At 34.7% G+C, this 20,194-nt stretch overlaps 2 protein-coding genes across 2 annotated transcripts; both read left to right on the forward strand.

Annotated features, from left to right (window-relative positions):
- Window positions 1–286: 286 nt before the first annotated feature.
- Window positions 287–5,776, forward strand: LOC131859392 (cytochrome P450 734A1-like). The gene is made up of 5 exons (XM_059213072.1): window positions 287–682; window positions 876–1,099; window positions 3,639–3,880; window positions 4,193–4,586; window positions 5,082–5,776. Exons 1-5 carry the CDS (start codon window positions 412–414, stop codon window positions 5,508–5,510), a joined length of 1,560 nt encoding a protein of 519 aa, XP_059069055.1. The 5' UTR covers window positions 287–411; the 3' UTR covers window positions 5,511–5,776.
- Window positions 5,777–13,378: 7,602 nt separating this feature from the next.
- Window positions 13,379–17,185, forward strand: LOC131859393 (cytochrome P450 734A1-like). Its single transcript, XM_059213073.1, has 5 exons — window positions 13,379–13,739; window positions 13,926–14,149; window positions 15,774–16,015; window positions 16,225–16,618; window positions 16,743–17,185. The coding sequence occupies exons 1-5, from the start codon at window positions 13,469–13,471 to the stop codon at window positions 17,166–17,168; spliced, it is 1,557 nt and encodes a 518-aa protein (XP_059069056.1). The 5' UTR covers window positions 13,379–13,468; the 3' UTR covers window positions 17,169–17,185.
- The last annotated feature ends 3,009 nt before the right edge of the window (window positions 17,186–20,194 follow it).

Here is a 20,194-nt window from a genome sequence, read left to right on the forward strand (position 1 = left end):
CTTAGTTATAAGCAGGGGACTTGCCAAGTAAGCTGCTGTAAAAAAATCGGAGTGATTCGAAATTTCCAAGTAGGATTTTGAGAAGCGTGAAGTTAGGGTGCACGACTACTGGGTCCTTTCCCCTATATCTACAAAACTATCTATATCTACAAAGAAATCATCCTCTCATTAGTATCATTGTACACTTATTGATAATAATATAAGTTGTCTATCTCTTGAGTACGACACTCTGCTGTACATACTTGCATTCATTATTCTTTGTCCTTTCAATGAACAGGTCATTTCTTAATGCAAATATAATAATAATATCAAGAACTCAAGGAATCCTACACTTAGCAGCACGGACATAGTCACTACAAATCTGAAGCTTTAAGGACCAAAGAATTCTTGGGTGTTGGCAACGTCTGGAATATGGAGTGGCTATTTTGGGGTTTGGCAGCTGTTTGTGGAGGTTTAATTATGCTTTTATTTAAGATTGCAACAGCGATATTGTGGAAGCCTTTGCAAGTGAAAAAGTTATTTGAAGCACAAGGAATCAGGAGCCCTCCATACAGGATATTATATGGGAATTCTACAGATATGTCCAGAATGATAGATGAGCAGACAGCCAAATCCATGCCACTCTCACATGATATAGTCCCTCGAGTTTTTCCCCATTTACATGAGTGGAGCAGAATTTATGGTACACTTGTATTCTGCAATTTTTAGAGCGCCTGATGTTTTATTAATCATATTACTGGAATTCCTGCTCAGCACCATTAATTGTTTTGCTTGGGAATTGTTAGAACTTAGAATAGTGGTTGATTAGGAACAAAAAGAAGATTCAGGATTCTGAAGTTTGTATTTATTAATAAATTGTTCAATGTGATGTATAGGTCAGGATTTTATTTTCTGGTTTGGGCCTCAAGCCAGGTTGGTAGTTCCCCATCCTGAGCTTATTAAGGAGATATTGTCCACTAAATTTCACAACTATACAAAGCTTCCAGGTGATCCCCTTTCAAGACAGCTAGTTGGACAGGGACTTGTGGGGTTGACAGGTGAGAAATGGGCTCAGCACAGGAAAATCATCAATCCTGCTTTCCATATGGATCTCTTGAAGGTAAGGCACTGAATGTTTGAATGTTTGTATGTATGTCCTAAATTAGGACCAAAATGATAGAATATATGAATCGATTTTTTTCAGAGAGTAATCTACCAAGTTCCACATCATGGTAATAAGTTCTCTGCATTTTTTTTATATGTTAAATACCTTCTTTGGAAATCTTTTTATTGTCCCAAAGATTCATTCAATACTCACTGAGCGTTGCTTTTAATTATGAACTTAACCTGCAAAATTCAGGGAGTAGTTCTGTTTGTAAGTTTTTTTTTTTTTTTTTTTGGCTCAGACATTTTGTGAAACGGTTGTCCTTTATCCATGTTACATGAAACCGTTTCTTTAAGTTGGCTTAGGCTAAATAGTTGTCCTGCTCATTGATCTAAAAATCAAATAGAAGGTTATGATGTTAATTGATATTTAGCTGTGTTTATTCAACAGATTTCAGTTGAGTAGGATTTTTGATTCTGAGAATGGAATAAAGTAGTGGATTGTCTAACAAAATGGGTATCTGACAGAATGCAAGATTGGAATATTGCAGATAGTGGACAATTGAATTTGGACTTCTCTCCTATGTTAGAACTATTGGTTGGGGAGGATAAGAATGAATAATTCTTTGGTTTTTGTTGGATTGTCAATCATTCTTACTTTGTATTCTTAATTTCTGATTAATAAATTTTTATCCCCCTTATTAAAAAAAATTCAAGCAAACCCAACTACGGACGAGTTCAGCTTCATTTGCAAATATTGCTGTATCAATGATAATGGTGTTTCAAGTTCACTTACCTATCTGGGTACACATAATTTTTTAACTCAATATGATCAGCTCACCTACATTTCATCTAGGAAATTTTCTAACCCTTCTGATGAATTTAGCAATTGTGGCTAATTTGTCTAACTTTTTGAATAGACTAATTGTAATATCTATTTATCTTGTTTTTTTGTTTTTTTTTTGCTTTTTTTTTTGATAAAAGTGGATAGAACCACTGAACTATATTAATTTTTAAAAGTTTTTTACAGTGTCTGGTTCAAAAAGCACTAAGGGAAAGAATCAGTAAGAAAACCCTTCAGTATTACTTAAGTAACACAAGCCTATTCTACCCTATACAAAATGCTCATTGGCATAGTACATCAAAAAACCCATCCCAATTACATAAGCCGCATTAGATATAAAGGAAGCCACCAGCAAAAGCATATAGAAGGAAGATTAAAGTATGATCACCGAAGGATGCATAGCTATTGCTGCCAAAAAAACACCAGTTTGAACCACCCCTGTCTATGAAACACAATTCTCCAAACCACTGGTTAGAATGATACCACATAGCAGAAAGGAAACCATAATCAGAGACCCTGTAAAAATAAACATTGTGATCAAGCATAACAGAACCTAAATGAAGAGAAAGAGAGGATGCTGAAGTCCTCATGAAACCAAAATAATGTTAGAACACATAGATAAAGTGGTCTTCGTTTGGTCTGCCATAGTAGTGTCACAAAGAAGAACGATCCATCAAATATAATTATATGATTTCAAACGGAGCATTTGCATTCTCAGCGTTAAAATGATTTCTAATGTCCCAGAGTTTTTTCTCATGGACTTTTTGTGCAAATCTTTAGGTTGCTCATACAAATAATTGATATGATGCTTTTGACATATCTAGAATACCTGAGCTACTTTTCTGCAAAGGATGTGTTTTCAGATAGAATTAGGATTAAAATGATATAGTATATATACATCGAAAAAATTTCAGAGTGTTACTCTTGCCTTTGCTGTCACGTTTCTGGTTTCCGGTAACCCTCTTTCCAAACATGCATAAGTGGACTATTTGCAGAGCCAGGGTGATTCCTCCAATTAGATATAATCACCACGTTATATCCACGGCCGAATATTGCAGTTGGGCGTCACAACTGAAGTTAAAAATGATTTTCAAGTAGAATGCAATTAGTTTGAAGGATATTCAAGCCAAATTACTTAAGGATGTCTAGGGCAGGGCCACATCACTTGAGCCCAAAGATTTTTTAACAAGTTCGTCTGTGATGAAGAAATAAGCCATTGATTTTTTCCACGAGGAAACCCAAATTAAGCGCCATCCTCTGCTGCCCTGGATTGACATATTTTTAATGAAGGGTTATATCTCTGTCAACTTAAGAGAATAGCGTACTTCTCTTAAAGCATTCAAAAAGAGATACGTGGGAGACCCTGGTACTAACTTTTTTTTTTTCAATCAATGCCTACCTTGAGATTTCTAGAAACATACTAATTTTGTTTAATTTACAGGCCAGTGGGGAGTAAACCTGATTGAGATGCTACCTAGAAGCCTTGGCTGGTGCTTTTTGTACACTGATATTCTTGTTAGAATCTGTAAAAGTTACTTTTATCTTATCGAATCTATGACTCTGCCATTATAAACCCTAATCTCTTTGTAACTATCCAGGTTGTTCTATAAATACTTCCCTACTTTGACATTTAAATCAAAATTTCATAGGAGATATATTCTGTCATGCTAGAAATTTATATATATTTTTAATAATATTTCTGTAATTACAGGGTATGATTCCGACAATTGTGAAAAGCAGTGCCGATATGTTGGATGAATGGAGTAAATTGGTATTGTCAGGTGCATCGGAAATTGATGTGCACAAGGAATTCAGGGAACTTACAGCAGATATTATTTCCCGCACAGCATTTGGTAGCAATTTTACAGAGGGAAAGGAAATATTTGATATGCAGGCCAAACAGATGATTCTTACAGCTGAATCATTTAGCACTGTTTATATTCCAGGTTTCAGGTGACAAACTTGAGTTTTGTGACATATTCTTAAATTAGGAGTGCAATCAACATTTTCTCTCTTATGTATTTTTTAAATAATAGTTTGTTCAAATGTTTCATCTGAAATTACATTAATAAATAGGTTCTATCACTTGAGATTAACTAACGAAACAAAAGCACCCACAACAAATGTTTGCTAACGTTTGTCGGACTAGGATAATGTGTTGGTACTTTACGAGGGCCTATTCATATTATGGAGTACACAGAATCTATAATTTCTTTTGGTTTCTTAAATTGGTACATAATGTCTGAGAGTATCTCCTCTCATCAGGTTTCTGCCTAATACAAAGAACAGGCAACGTTGGAATTTGGAGAAAAATATAAGAAGATGCTTAAACCAAGTTATAGATGCCAGGAAAAAGACTGCTGGAATGGAAAAACCAGGTAGCTATGGTGCTGATCTGCTTGGCTTTATGATGTCTAAGAGCAAGGAGCAGGCGGGAGTCAATGCAAAAAGTAAAGCGAGCCTGAGTACAGAGGAAATCATTGATGAATGTAAGACTTTCTACTTTGGTGGTCATGAAACCACATCAGTACTGTTGACATGGACTATAATATTGTTGGGCATACATCAAGATTGGCAAGAGCGAGGTCGCAGAGAGGTGTTGGAAGTATGTGGGAGAAACAATTATCCAGATGCAGACAGCTTAGTTCTCTTCAAAATTGTATGAATCATCTAACAGAAGCGAAAATTTCCATGAGAATATCATAAAGTATTTTAATATTAGTCAAATAATATATTAGAGTAGGGGCCATTTGCTGGTTCTGATAAACTGAATTTCTAGCCTCTATACTTTTCCAGGTTCTTGAGGTACCCGCTGACATCCATAGTAGAAACATAGATTCAGTTATTGTAAATTTAAATATACATAGAGAGGGAACAGAATTCAATCGTATATATAGGGCCTTTATGAAAATTTGAAATGGTATTAAAGGTGGTCAAACTATAACAAATAGGTGTTGGTGAGCAATTAGTCTAAGAAATGAAACAAAAAGGAGAGAAATTATTGAAATTTGTACATGTTATCTTGGCAAAACAATTTCAAAGGATGTAATGCGAAGCAATACCCAATTTAAATTGTAAACAAGCACTGGGTTTTGAATTCAAAAGCAGTATTTTGGATTTGTCTCATAAAATATTGTATGATTTTGTTTTGTAGGTGGGAATGATCATAAATGAGACCTTGAGACTTTATCCACCTGCAGATGGTGTATTGCGACAGGCATGTGCGCCAACAAAACTTGGGAGGATCTCAATTCCTGCAGGTACTCAACTTGAGCTTCCGATCCTTGCAATTCACCATGATCCTGCTTTGTGGGGAAATGATGCCAACGATTTCAACCCAGGGCGATTTAGTGAAGGAATTGCAAAGGCTGCAAAACATCCAATGGCATTCATGCCCTTTGGTGCAGGTCCAACTATATGTGTGGGCCAGAATTTTGCCTTGTTGGAGGCAAAAATGGTTTTGGCCATGATTCTGCAAAAGTTTTCTTTTGTGACTTCACCTTCTTATACTCATGCTCCTTTCCTTTTATTTACCCTACGACCTCAATACGGAGCTCAGGTTATCCTCCTCAATAGTATCTAGAAACTCCTCGGTCATTGAAATTTTAACTAGCATTTTAGATCTACTATACATAATATTAATCTATCACCAGACCTCAATAGTGCAGACCTTGAATAGTATCTCGAATTAGAAATGCTGGGAATAATCACGTTCTCTCAACATGTTGTAATTGCCGCATGTTTCCTAAGTTTTGGAAAGGAAAAAGAGTGGATGAAATCCTATGGACCTCATGGATTATAAATCTTAATGCAATGGAATATAGTAAATTTGTTTTATAGACTAATAAATTGTTGATATCTAAGTTTGTCACTTTCTCAAGAATGAGTTTTGCTGGTGACAAGTTGTCTTTTGTTAAAATTTCTGAAACAGAAATTAATAATGATATGGATGTTCTAAACTTGTATTGCTATATTTTGAACTCAAAATTAGCTCATCACAATATTGAGTTTCTTATGGTCAAATCTGATTTACTTCATCATTGGATTCCTAAAGATTGAAAGCATATTAGACATTCACAGATTATCAGATATTTGGGTATACTCTTTGGCTTGGGGGCTCTCTTTCTAAGGTGTGGAATTGGTTCTTAGTTAAACTAAAAAAACAAGATCTTTAATTGGAATAAATTTTTATATTTGACTGGTACAATTCAGGTTGTAAACTGAATATTTATGTTTTCAAACTTATACTAATTGAGATGGAAAACTAGGTTTGAAAGCTTCGTCTCGGTTACATTGTATACAACCTAAAGAAAAAGGCGGGCTAGGATTATTAGATCCTAAGACTCAAGGGGCTTATTTATCAACAAAGTGGAAAATTAGAGTTGTTACAGGTAAGCAACCTTGGAAAATCTTGGTTCATCATTTTATTACTCTTGCTGCTGCAACTAACAAATGGAAAGTTGTTGGACAGATTAATAAACTTGCTCAATATCATAGGCAATCACTAGCTATTACTTTTCCCAAACAAGCTCATTATTTTTTCAAGAAAGGTGTGCAGCAGTTTTGTGAGATTTTGGGACTTCAATTCCATGGATTGGGTTGATTGACAAAGCTCCAAAATTTCTTTCAATCTAAATAATAGGTCTAAAGGGTTTGTTAGATTTGTGAAGTCTTTGGATCCTTTGGATATTCTTACGAAGTTATCCACTCCTCTTCAGTGTAATGTTTTCAAAGATTGGGTTTGGCTTAGAAAAAATCCATTTTATTATTAGAAGAAAAATTATTTAAAACTCCTTCCTAGCAGCTAATTAATGCCCAGACTAAAGAACAAATGGGATTATAATTTAAAGAGATGAAGTGGAGGAACTTGAGTGCTTAGATTTGGAGGTCAAGATTAAGTATTGACATGAAAAACCTTACATTTTAGATTGTCTATTGGGGATAGATTGAAATATTATAAGTTTCAGCCAGTTAAGTGTCGTTTTTGTCAACATGTTGAAAGTATAACTTTTTTTTTTGGGACTGCTATATTTGATCATTTTCCTTCTACTTTTTATCATGTTTTGAGTTGGAAATAAGTCATTTTGGGTCTTTTGTGTCATAAGATCGTGGTTGTTGATTCCATGTGGCAAACTATTTTGTTGCGTATTTGGAAATGTAGATGTTTATTTGTGTTTTCTAATCACATTACTCATCTTGAAGTAGAAATGCTACAGTTTTATTTTGACATCATGTTATAATTCACCTCTTTATGTTTATAGCAATCATTTGGATGAGATCAAATACCAACTTATGCACTTGTAGACGATGTTAGAGGTTCATGACAACTCCAAAATTGTTTGAACTTCAAGTTAAATTTGTGCCCCAATGTACTTTGTATAGTTTGCTACAAACTACTTTAGATTAGCATTTTGCTTATAGTTGTTTTGTGATGGATACTTTGTAATTTCCTTTTATTTTCTTGTAGTTCATTCTTGGAGCTACTATTCTTTCTTTGTAACCAACTTTGTTCAATTATAAAAAAAGAATGACATCTAGTTATTACTTTATGAGTGTTAACTAAGATTATGATAATGATTAAGAATAAAGAGAGATCTTCAAAATAATTATAACTTGTTAAAATATAGTCACTTAGGAGTATCACACCTATAAAAAGAGATCAAGGGTGGTTGACAGGATTGAGACCATTTGTATGAAGCAAGATCCTTGGAACCTTGAGGTTGAAAACTCTATGATTTTATTTGGCCAGTTGACTATGATCATGTCTATGCCCATAAGGTGGCAAGGAAGTAGGGTCTAGGACTCTACTAAAAGTGTCAAAAGCATTACCCCAGTGATCAAGAAGTTCATGCAGATACACGTTCTAGAGAAAATTTGCAAGCTTCCACTTGGACTTGCATAATTACATTAGAGCAAACAATAATTTTAATGTATAAAGAAAAGTGAGCATTAGTTGAATAACTAGAAAAGACAATTGAATTTCTATTTTTCCAAATATTAAAAAATTGAGAAGAGGAGGTTTCTCTCTCTTACTAGTTGGGAGCTAATCGATGATGATACTATCCCAACTGATGATCATGATCTATTTCCAACCAATCCTACTATTGCTGCTTAGAAATTTCATTTTTATTTAATGTTGAAAACCCTTAGATTATCATGCTTAATAATTATGTATTGTCTTGATCAACTAAGGAGATTTGAAGGGAAGAGTTAAAGAAATAATTTAAGTACTACAATTATTTGAGAGTGTAAAAGTTAGAAAAGTTGAATGAAGAGAATAATAAAAAAATGAGGGAAATAATAGAGGCTTTGATGGGTGTGTGTTTGTGATTTTTCTTAGTAATGTGAAGCTTGTGAAAATGAATTTGGCATGTGTACGTAATCATGTGTGATTTATCTAGTATGTTGATTCCTACACGGCTCAAGAAAATGTAATGAAGTGTTATATAGATTAAGTAAGTGAAGTAAGAAAACTTAGATAAACTATTAATTGAATTGAGTGAAGGATAAACTTTCAACTCAATTGAGTGAGGGGGTGAAAGCCCAATGATAATTGTACTTGATTGAGTCTATCATAAGCTAGGGAGGATAGTTTGTGTTGAGATTGATGTACTTTATGTATGTAATATGTCAATCTAGTTTTGCCTAATTGTTAGTGTGTATGAGTATGTGAGCATGATTGAAGTTAAAAGGTATAAACCGTGAACCGACTGAGTAGTTGGTGCCAAGAAATAATTTGATGAAACTATTGTAGTTAGATCTTCTTCAAAGTGTATGTAAATCATAATTTAGTTTCTTAATATTGGATTACCTTAAAAGACTATGTGACTTAACAATACAAATAAAATCAACAAACCACAATAACAATATTTATGAAAACACTTTTAGGGAAAACATCCACTAGACAAACAAGAAAAGTATGTATTGGTGTTAAATGTATATGATAAAATATCAATACATTACACTTGACACTTTGACAACATTATGGAAAATCTTGTGTACCTATAAATAATGATATCAAATTAGTATATTTTACCACTAATATATAAGAAAATTGAGGCCAAAATGATAAATGGTTTTACCAAAATAATGGATATTAGAACCATGGTATCATGTAAAAAACTCCACATCCACCTTGGACAACATCTTTCGAAGAATAGTAAATTCAATAAGTGACTTCACATTGACTCAAGTAATGACGAATCAAAAGAAAAATGTAACCATAAAGGCATCTTTTGTTACAAATGTGGTCTTTGTTGTCATTGATGTCAAACAGTGTGGTCCGGATATATTCTGGCCTAGACATCTACTATGTGGGATTTGATAGTTTTTGTGCAAGATTTAGTGTTGTAGTATTTCGTTGAAGTATCTACAGTTTTGTTTTTGTACTGAAGTTTGTTAGGATTGGTTTTTATTGGTTGGATATAGATAGATGGAATTGGAAGTTGTTCTATATGATATTAGCTTGTTTGCAATGGCTAGAATAGTTGGAAGCTTTATCTATTGGTCTGGGTGTTGTCTATTTTGGTCTGGACTCTTTCAGTACATGTGTTCCTTAGTTTGGTGATTTCTTGTGATGCATTATATTGGTTCAGTATTACTCGTTCGATGTTGTTTTAGGTCTGGTTTATGTTCCACATTTTATATTTTAGTTCGACTATATATCTTGAGCCTGAAATATGTGTACACGTTACAATATTTCTTTTGGCCAACTTGGTGAGAATGTTTTGTTCCAGTTTGGTATATATGTGATGATTTGTTGAAAAAAAATATCGACAGATACATGTGTGAGATGTGAGTGAATTGGATTCAATAGTAAGTATGTGCGACTTCATGTAAGGATGTTGATGTGATTTGTGTTGTTGTTGCAATGGAGAAACATCAGTGAATGTAGATGTAGTAATCCGAAAGATCTAGTGGTTCAGATATTTCAATAAGGTTAGAGATTGTGCTTTAAAAATGACTGTAATTAGCATATGGATCTATGCTTTTATTCATATAGTTCTTTTCTTGAAAGTTGTAAATCTGTATCTTGTCATGTTGCAGTTAGCTTTAGGTTTGCAAGTCATGTTTTGTATCTTGCGCCATATGAAGTTAGCCTTGGTTTGCAAGTTTGAAGCAGTGAGCTCTCTCTGTTGTAATCATTTCTATATATAGTGGATTATCTTGCGAGTTAACACTCACCATGGTTTTTCCCAGTTCAGGTTTTCGACATATAAAATATTGGTTTATGATGAACTTGTTCAATGCTTTTGATGTGCATGTCTGGAATTAATTGGTTAACATAAGTTTGCAGTCTGAATTTTTAATTTATATTGATTCAGCCCACTCTTAGCATCTGGTGTATGTTCAACAATTGGTATTAGTGTAAGGTTCCTCTTGAGTAAGCTTAACCACTTGAGGTAGATTGATATTTTTGAACACTATGTTTGAAGAAGTGTTGAATGATATGGATGATTTAGATCAAGGTGATTCTGATGAAGTTGAAGGAGTTGTTGATATGGAAGGAGAATTGAGATCTGCATTGGCTGATTTGGATGAGCGTAGAGATAAGTATAAGAAGGTAGTTGAGAAGATTATTTTCTTAAGAGATTTAGTGGACAAGGGAAAGAAGGCAATTGATGAGTTTGAAACAAATATTGATGAGAAGACCAAAGAATATTTGAAGTTAGAAGAAGAAGTGACAAATCTAAAAAAAGAACTCAAAGATGCTAAAGATCAGATTAGTAATGGCTTGAGTTTGAAAGGTGGAAAAGAGATACATGAATCTATCAAGTGCAGTTTCAGAATAATAGAGATTTTGGTGAATTTTCGAAGATCAATGAAAATAAGAACAAAGGAATGAAGAATACTACTGAGGATAAGAAGACTTTCATGCCTAATCAAAATTTCTGGAAGTCTATGATGGACTAGAGACCTCTTTTTTCTTCCAAGTATTTATCATTCAAAAGAAATTATTTTTCATGCAATCAAGTAGAACATAGAGCGAGTGAACGCGGAAATGAGATAGCCTAGAACTATTCTTTCAATGGAAATTGTCATTATTGCAATAAGTTTGGAGGATTCTTGAATACCTATTAGTGTTCAATGTTGTTAGATTGTGTATAATGAAAAAATAGGAGCATAAGTTTTTCAATTTTATTTCAACGGAGGAACCAAAGCATATCCTCTATCATTCACACCATCAACATGAATCACATTATTATCAGTGAGATCTACGATTTTATGCTCAAATATAATACAAGTATATGTATGTGTGTCGAGTAATGCTATGGAGATTGCAGAAGGATTAATCATTATACAACTTTGAGACAATCCTCTACAAGAATCCTATAGATGGATGAATTAAGGCTTACCAAATTATTGAGAAGGTTTGAAGAACATTATCTAATGTTTTGCTAAGCTTTGTAAATTTCCTAAACCATCAATGTTTGAATGGTACAAAATCAAATGTAGTAGACATTTGATTGGACTAGATTTAGATTCTTTCTTGTCATTTCTACTTTGAAATGTATTATTTTTTTTTACATGTTGAATAGCAAGAGGAAGTGGATGATACCCCATAAGATTCAAATATTTAAAATTTAAAAAAATTTAAATTCACATAGAAATTTTACCACATAAATTTGGAAGCTAATTCCATAGTCATTAATAGCCTAATTATGTCTCTAGGGACCTTTAATTACATTAGTTAGTTGTTTATGACCATACTGACACATAAGTGTTGTAAGAAAGTGGTGGCTAGCTTGTTAAAATAATGGATAAAAATAGGAGCTAGGGATTAAACATAATCAAGGGCATAGTCCTTAGGGTTCATGGAAATAATTCAGGTAAGACTTTATCTTCATATGCAATATATCTAGATACGTATCATTACAAGCTCATAGGTGACAATTGTGACCATTGTTTCCATAATATAACTATAGTAAAGTCAATGGACAATGGTTGGCTAAAACCCTCAAACACAAAAGGTGTGCAATATGGAGGACTATATAGCTACAGGCATCGTATCCACTTTCTTTTTAAGTTGATCAAACTGCTCTATACTAGTTTATTTAAGGTTTAGAAATACAAATAATAGTGGTATGTGAAGCATGAGTAAAATAGAGAATGTTAAAGAAAGTGAGGTAAGAAAATGGAATTGTAGTGAAAAGAAAAATCACACTATAAATATAGAGTTCTCATAAAATGACAAAGAAGAATGATACAAAGAAATAATTTTAATACTTGTATGAGTATAAATAAACACTATCCAACTTAAATTGAGAACTCTAGCTTTGAATATAGAACATCACAAACTACACACATAATACGCACCCACAAAATAATTATCTCACTAGTTTCAGTCTGACCATCATCTTAACCTTCCTCAACTTCCCTAAACTCAAAAATTCTTCATTAATTCGTATGGTGAATTGTGACTACAATCTACATTTTGCAAATCAGTTGCAACTACCTCTTAAGAAAATTCCTGTGTCCTTTATACTTTGATGAATGTCCATACCTTGTTCCAAAGCTCCCATTTGGCACATGGTCGGAGGATGCTGATATTTGGTTGCAAGTTTCTAAAACCTTTTCAACAAATCCATTTTTTAAATATCCTACAACCAGGGCGTTCCATGAGAACTTATTTCTTTGAGGAATTCTGTCAAACGGTTCACATGCCTTGTTTATGCTTCCACATTTTGGATACCATGACATTCCGTCAAACAGTTCACGATCCTTACCTATGCTTACACATTTTGCATACACGTCTACCAGGGCGATTGCAGTTACAACAACTGATGAAATTTATCTATCGTTTAACATGCGATGGATGTCAATAACCTGTTCCAAGGCTTCCATTTTGGCACAGGCTGGGATACTGGCAAAGGTTGCACAGTCTGGCTTTCCACCTGCTAATCACATTTGGTTGAAAGTTTCTTAATTCTTCTCACCAAACGCATTTTGTGCATATCATGCAATTATAGAATTCCATGAGACCACATTTCTTTGAGGCATCCGGTTAAACAGTTCACATGCCTTATATATGCTTCCACATTTTGGATAAATGTCTAACAGAGCATTTCCAACAGTAATATCTGACAATAAATTCCATTCCATTATAATTTGATGGATGTTCATACCCTGTTTTGAAGTTCCCATTGTCGCTATTGCAACAACCATATGGGTAAAACGCTCTTGTCTGCTTCAGATACCTTGGTCTGACGTTCTTGTCTTTTCATTTATGCCATCAAACGCTTACGGGCATCCACCGGAGTTCAACAGTTTGAATGGAAACAAATGCTGGTGACAGGAAAGGGTCCACATATGTCATCTAAGCTGTCGAAGCTTGCGTTGTGCTGTTTAAGTCCAATACTATGGGAATATATTAAATGAAATTACATCGCATTCGTTTGTCTATATACATTCAAACAAAAGGTCATTATCTTTCTGCAATTGTAAATATAACAGGATACTACACTTGGGCAGCACAGACATCGTTACAGCAAATCTGAAGCTTTAAGCAAATAATTACTGGCTGTTAGCCACATCTGGCATATGGAGGGGGTATTTTGGGGTTTGGCGGTTGTTTGTGGTGGTTTAGCTTTGTTTCTACTCAAGATTACAACAACGATATATTGGAAGCCTCTGCAATTGAAAAAGTCATTCGAAGCGCAAGGAATCAGTGGTCCTCCATACAGGTTATTCTATGGGAATTCCACAGATATATCCAGAATGACCGATGAGCAGGAATCCAAACCCATGCCGCTCTCACATGACATACTCCCTCGAGTTCTTCCCTATATTCACCAGTGGACTAAAACCTATGGTACACTTGTATTCTGCATATTTTTAAGCATATGGTATTTTATTAATCATATTACTGGAATTCGTACTTAAGACCATTGATTGTTTTGCTGGGGTGTTGTTAGAACTTATAATAGTCGCCAATTAAGAAGAAGATGCAGGAGTCTGAAAACCCTATTGATTAATAAACTTGTTATATGTTATATAGGTAAGGATTATATTTTCTGGTTCGGGTCTCATGCCAGGTTGGTTGTTCCCCACCCTGAGCTTATTAAGGAGATACTGTCCACTAAATTTGGCAACTATCCGAAGTTTCCGATTAATCCCCTTGCAAGACAACTGGTGGGACAGGGACTGGTGGGGTTGAAAGGTGAGAAATGGGCTCAGCATAGGAAAATCATCAACCCTGCTTTCCATATGGATCTGTTGAAGGTGAGGAACTGAATGTCTGTATTTATTTCCTAAATTAAGAACATAATGATCTAATAAATAAGTTGAATTATATTTTAGAGAGAAAAAAATATCAAGTTCCTACTGATAAATAAACATAAATCTACTTTGCATATCAATCGTCTGAAAATTTCATGAGGTTTGATTGTTGGACCAACACCCAATCAAAGGATAAAGCCCTCTTTCCAAGAACGCAGGAGCTGACCATCGCACCTTTACTACTTGCAGAGCCTGGGTGATTCCCCTGATTAGGTGTAATCTCGAGGTTATGTAGATGCCCAAGTATCCCACGACCAATTATTACCCTATAAAATATGTCTCCATTGCGAAATTTTGCACTTTGGGCGTCATAACAAACATTGGTGAGTGTTTGAGCCCTGATTCTCATCACAGCCAGAGCCAAGTAAAAATCAGTTTGAAATAGCAAGCACTTGGTTTTAAGAAGCTTCTAGTCTTGAATCTTTAGCCGTCTTAAAAGGATATTCAGTCCAAGGTCATATTAAACTAATGTCCTGGGTTGACATGCCTTTAATGAAGGGTTATGTCTGAGTGCAAGATCCTGGTCAATTTGACAGAATATAATACTTCCGTGTGGTGTTTACCACCAAAGATATTGCTTCAGGGGGCGATGAGTCTCTCACCTTTATAATTATTTATCCACTAATCTCATTTGTGATTTAATACAATTAAGACTTGTGCTCAAGAGCAACAACTAAAGTCTTATCCCATTCATGTCAGCTTATCAAGGATAAGCTGAATATTCAGTCTCAAAGGATCTCTTCTGATCATAGGAAGTCGGAGGCTAGGTTCGAATGAAATGATTTGAGTTTTACGGTTGCAAGCTCACAAAAAACAAAAGGGTCTTCTGTAATGAGCAAGCAAAACCCTTTGGTTTCTGTTTTTTCTTTACATTTTGGTAAGGATTTGGACCCAGCTGTTGTGGATTCTGTTGAAGACGTAAACCAGAGCTTCTCCCTCTGGTTGAGATTGGTTCTTCAAAGAATTATAAAACAACCCGATCGGATGATCGGATCAGAAATTGCTTCAGAGCTCTTTGGAGAGGCTTGATTTCAAACCTCCTTGACTGTGTCGGCTGTCTTGTTACTCTTACGCTGCTATTTGTGTTGGCTGTCTCTTTGTTGTAATGTTGGTGTTTGATTTGCTTGGGCCTTTCTTATCTTAAGACCAGTTTCTTTGTGGATCCTTTATTCCTGTTGTAATTTTGTTTGTTTTGATGTGTAAGATTTTTGGACACTTCCAAATTTGACATTTAGAAAAAAATTACTAGTAGAAAAATGATATTATGATTTAACTTTGTTTAATCAACCGACCATTGGAGACGAGACCTTGCCCTCTTGAATTCAGATCTCTTGGCTGGTGCTTCTGAATAGCAGTACTCTGTTCGATCCATAGAAGTTACTTTTAGCTTAAATATACTTCAGACCATGACTGCCAAAGAAAACCTTATATTTTAGAATCTATGCAGATTATTTTTCAAATAGTTCTCTATTTTGCTATTTATAAATTCACGGTTTCATAGGAAGATATTTATATTCATAATGTCAGAAACTTATTTATTTTGATTATACTCTTTCTTTAATTGCAGGGGATGATTCCAACAATTGTGAAAAGCAGTGCCAATATGTTGGAGGAATGGAGAAAATTGATATTGTCAGGTGCACCGGAAATTGATGTGCTAAAGGGGTTCCGCGATCTTACAGCAGATGTTATTTCCCGCACAGCATTTGGAAGCAGTTTTACGGAGGGAAAGGATATCTTTGATATGCAGACAAAACAAACGATTCTAGTACTTGAAGCATTTCATAGTGTTTATATTCCAGGTTTCAGGTGACAAACTTGAGTTCTGTGACAGTATAATTGTCAATCTTAAATTTTCTCTGTTCTTGATAGTTTTTTCTTGAAACAGTCGCTGGAGAGGTTTTCCAATTTTTGTCTCACAGTTGAGAGTGCCACTTGTTTTTCAACTCAAATAACTTTGTCCTTCTTTTGATTTCTTACATTGATACGTAATGTCTGAGAGTAACTCCTTTCATCAGGTTTCTGCCTACCACAAAGAATAGGCAACGTTGGAATTTAGAGAAAGAAATAAGAAGATGTGTAAGACAAGTTATAGATGCCAGGGAAAAGACTGCTATAACGGAAAAAAATGGTAGATATGGTGCCGATCTGCTTGGTTTAATGATGTCTGAAAGCAAGAAGCAGGTGGGAGTGAATGGTAATAGTAATGCAGGCCTGAGTACAGAGGAAATCATTGATGAATGTAAGACTTTCTACTTTGCTCGTCATGAAACAACATCAGTACTGTTGACATGGACTATAATATTGTTGGGCATACATCAAGATTGGCAAGAGCGAGGCCGCAGAGAGGTGGTGGAAGTATGTGGGAGAAACAATGATCCAGATCCAGACAGCTTAAGTCGCCTCAAAATTGTAAGGACCATCTCACACACCCACATTAACAAGTAATAACAATCACAGTTAAACCAGCACTGAGATTTGAATTCAATTACAGTATTTTGGATACCCCATAAAATATTGTTTGAATGTTTTATAGGTGGGAATGATCATAAACGAGACCTTGAGACTTTATCCTCCAGCAATGTTTCTGTTGCGACAGGCATGTGAGCCAATGAAACTTGGAAAGCTGTCAATTCCTGCCGGCACTGAACTTTTTATTCCGATCCTTGCAATTCACCATGACCCTGCTTTGTGGGGAAATGATGCCAAAGATTTCAACCCAGGGCGATTCAGTGAAGGAATTGCAAAGGCTGCAAAGCATCCAATGGCATTTATGCCCTTTGGTGCAGGTCCAACTATATGTGTGGGCCAAAATTTTGCCTTGTTGGAAGCAAAATTAGTGCTGGCCATGATTCTGCAAAATTTCTATTTTGTCACTTCACCTTCTTATGCTCATGCTCCTATGTCTTCAGCTACTCTGCGACCTCAATATGGAGCACCAGTTATCTTCCGCATGGACTAATATTATCTGATAACAGTACTACTTCTATTAAAATTTCAGCTATGATTATGTATTTACTGTTGATGTTGACCTTGGAAAATAATGTTTATACTTTGTAATAAGGTTGTTTTCATGATTTAGTATTAATAATTAAAATATTCAGTTAGTTTTGTGTTAGATTCTTATAAGATAGTTTGGAGAAGTTTTACAATAGAATATGTTATAAACATTTGTATAATACATTAGAGATGATTTTAAATGAATATTAATAAAATTAATTTTTTTTAGTGTATTTTTTGAGAATCATATTTTTATTTTTATAATATTTATGTTGTATTTTTCAAATTGATATTAGAGTCATGAAAAAAATAGAACTAGTAGAGTAAATGATGATATATGATTGTTCAATTAGATCTATTTTTTATAATTAGAAGAGTGTCGATCCTCGAAAAAAAAGTGGGTAAGCAAAATCAGGGAAATGAGCATTATTTGCAGAAACCATTGTATTAGGAATAACAACATTAACAATAGAAGCAACAACATCAGTTGAAATGACAACAAATCAAGCACTGCACATTTTATCATTAGAAGGGGGTTTGGAGTGGCAAACAACACCATTAAATAAATTAGTAGCAGGATGGATAGGAGTAGAAGAAAATAGAGTAGGAGACTACCCCAGGTCCAAAGTTAGCTTTGTAGAACTAGGAGGAGAAACCTTAGTGGGTGGTTCAGAATCCTTTGAAACAACATCATCCTCAAAAGAAGCATTAGGAAAAATAGTAAGATGGTCGTGCGAATAACATTCTTCCACCAAGTTGAGGAAGACTGCCTACATGCATTAGAGGAGCACTCAAAAGCCATATGCCCAGTAGCAAAACAATGCCTACAATGAAGGGGGGTCCTTTCATAATCCACTGGCTAGCATCAAGATCTATCATTAGCTTGTACAATGACTTCTCCAAGTAGAGCTTTTGAAATATCTACTTCAACTAAAATTTGATTAAATAAAGTGTGAAGAAAGACTTTGGTCATAGATTCAACCTCCAAGAATCTACCTAAAGTGCTACCAATAGCCTCATAGGCTTCATCCAGAAATGAAGGGGAAGATAAGACAACATTACCCACACAAACAAAATATCAATTGAATCTTTCAAAGGGTTGAATGAAGAAACTTAGGGGTGCATAAAGAGAGGATGTGAATCCCACCGCCAAGGCCCACCATCAAGCATACATCGTTGATCATCCTCATACTTGAAGCACACCACAAAATACCTTTGGTAGAAGGCTACAACTCTATGTTACTATCAACTAGAGGAGCCCAAACCTCCTGAACCCAATGGTGTAAATCAAGAAGAGAAGGCTAAAAACAAAAAAACCTATAGATTAAGCTATACTTGGCAAAATATCCCTCACAACCCAACACTACTCTCCCCAAAGAAATCATGAGAGAAACAAAAACACAAGGTACTGAAGACTTGACAAAACCCTTCATTTTCTTGAAAGCAACAACCTTGGCTTTAGAAACAACAAGCAAGATTCTCCTAAGTAGATCTACATAGGAAGCATGTTGACCAAAGGACCCGATGGGAGTAGTAGCACCCAACTTCGTAGTAGAAGCAGAGTAACCCAAAGCCAAATTATTTGTCTCTAGAGCCCCCATAGACATGACCCTAATCATAGAAACCACATGACCAACAATAGGCCAAGAGAAAGCCCTACAAGGAGACGAAAGGTCCACCACCAAATCAATATGAGACAGATCAGCTATAAAGGATATCCAATGTCCCAAGGAGGGGTAGGAAAGCAAAATTTGAAAAATGAGATGAATGAGATTGAGCAGGAGGCATCTCCAAAGAAAATCTTTTACAAATAAAATATGATTATTGCATTATATAAAGTGACTCTATTGAAAAGGTGAATCAAGCTAGCATGCTTATAGAAATGATGGAAGAATATGGTAATGTTGTCAAATTTTATGTCAAGGTTAAAGTGGTTAAGTGAGAAGGAAATATTGAAAAGATTATTAGAAGAGAATAAATTAGATCAATTTGAGGTTAAAGTACTTAAGGGATAGGGAAATATTGAAAACATTAGAAGTGAATAAAGAGGAATTTAGAAGAAAGATGGGAACAATTAGGTCATGAACTTGGTCACTGAAAGGGAAAGGGAGGGAGAACATGTGGGTCCCACTTTGAAGTGATCAAAGGGAAATAATGATGGGGAGAATATAGCAAGCATTTGGGTTATGGCTCCAAATCATTAAAGGTATTTTTTAGATATATGAACTTAGTGGTTGAAAAAAATGAAATAATAATAGGACACGTGGATAAGAGAGATTACAATAGGTTACCCCCAATGCTAGGGGAAATAGAAGTAATGATAGAAAATGTGGATAAATGGAGATAGACATTGAAGAAAAGCAAAGATTGATAAGAATACGTGTGGATGTAGAACAAGAAGGTGATGGGAAGAGATAAGGAGAGATACCCCTAAGGGAAGAGTGAAGATCTATCTCCCAAGGGATGAAAGGAATACATTAAGATAAAGTAAAAAGGTGAGAGAGAGAGAGAAATAGTATATAAGAAGAAAAAGATTCAAAAGTCAAATAAAGGTGAGAAAAGATGGAATAGAAAATGAAGAGAGATACAAAGTAATATATAAATTAAGGTTAAGGAAGATAGAAAAATAATTATAATGACAACAAGATTCACAACATAGACAAGTGGGTTTCCTAATGTTGTCTTAATTTTATGCACAAAAATGGTAGAAATTTTTGGTCAACCATCTTTTATGTGTATGTTGTAGTGTAAGTGGAGAAGAAAAGAAAATATTTAAGGAGTGCAAAGGGATACAATAGTATATCAGATAAGTGTAATGTGGAAGGACAACAAGTGATGAATGAGAGGCTTGCCATGAATGTTTTGAGGAAATAGTCATTATTTTATCAAGGACTTCAAGAGAATGAGGAAAGACAGATCAAGAGATGGGGAGATGGAGAAATATGCTAAAATTTTTATCCAACAACTATTGTCCCCATAGATATCTAA

Source organism: Cryptomeria japonica, chromosome 10 (genome assembly GCF_030272615.1).
Source record: "Cryptomeria japonica chromosome 10, Sugi_1.0, whole genome shotgun sequence".
Taxonomy (NCBI): Eukaryota; Viridiplantae; Streptophyta; class Pinopsida; order Cupressales; family Cupressaceae; genus Cryptomeria; species Cryptomeria japonica.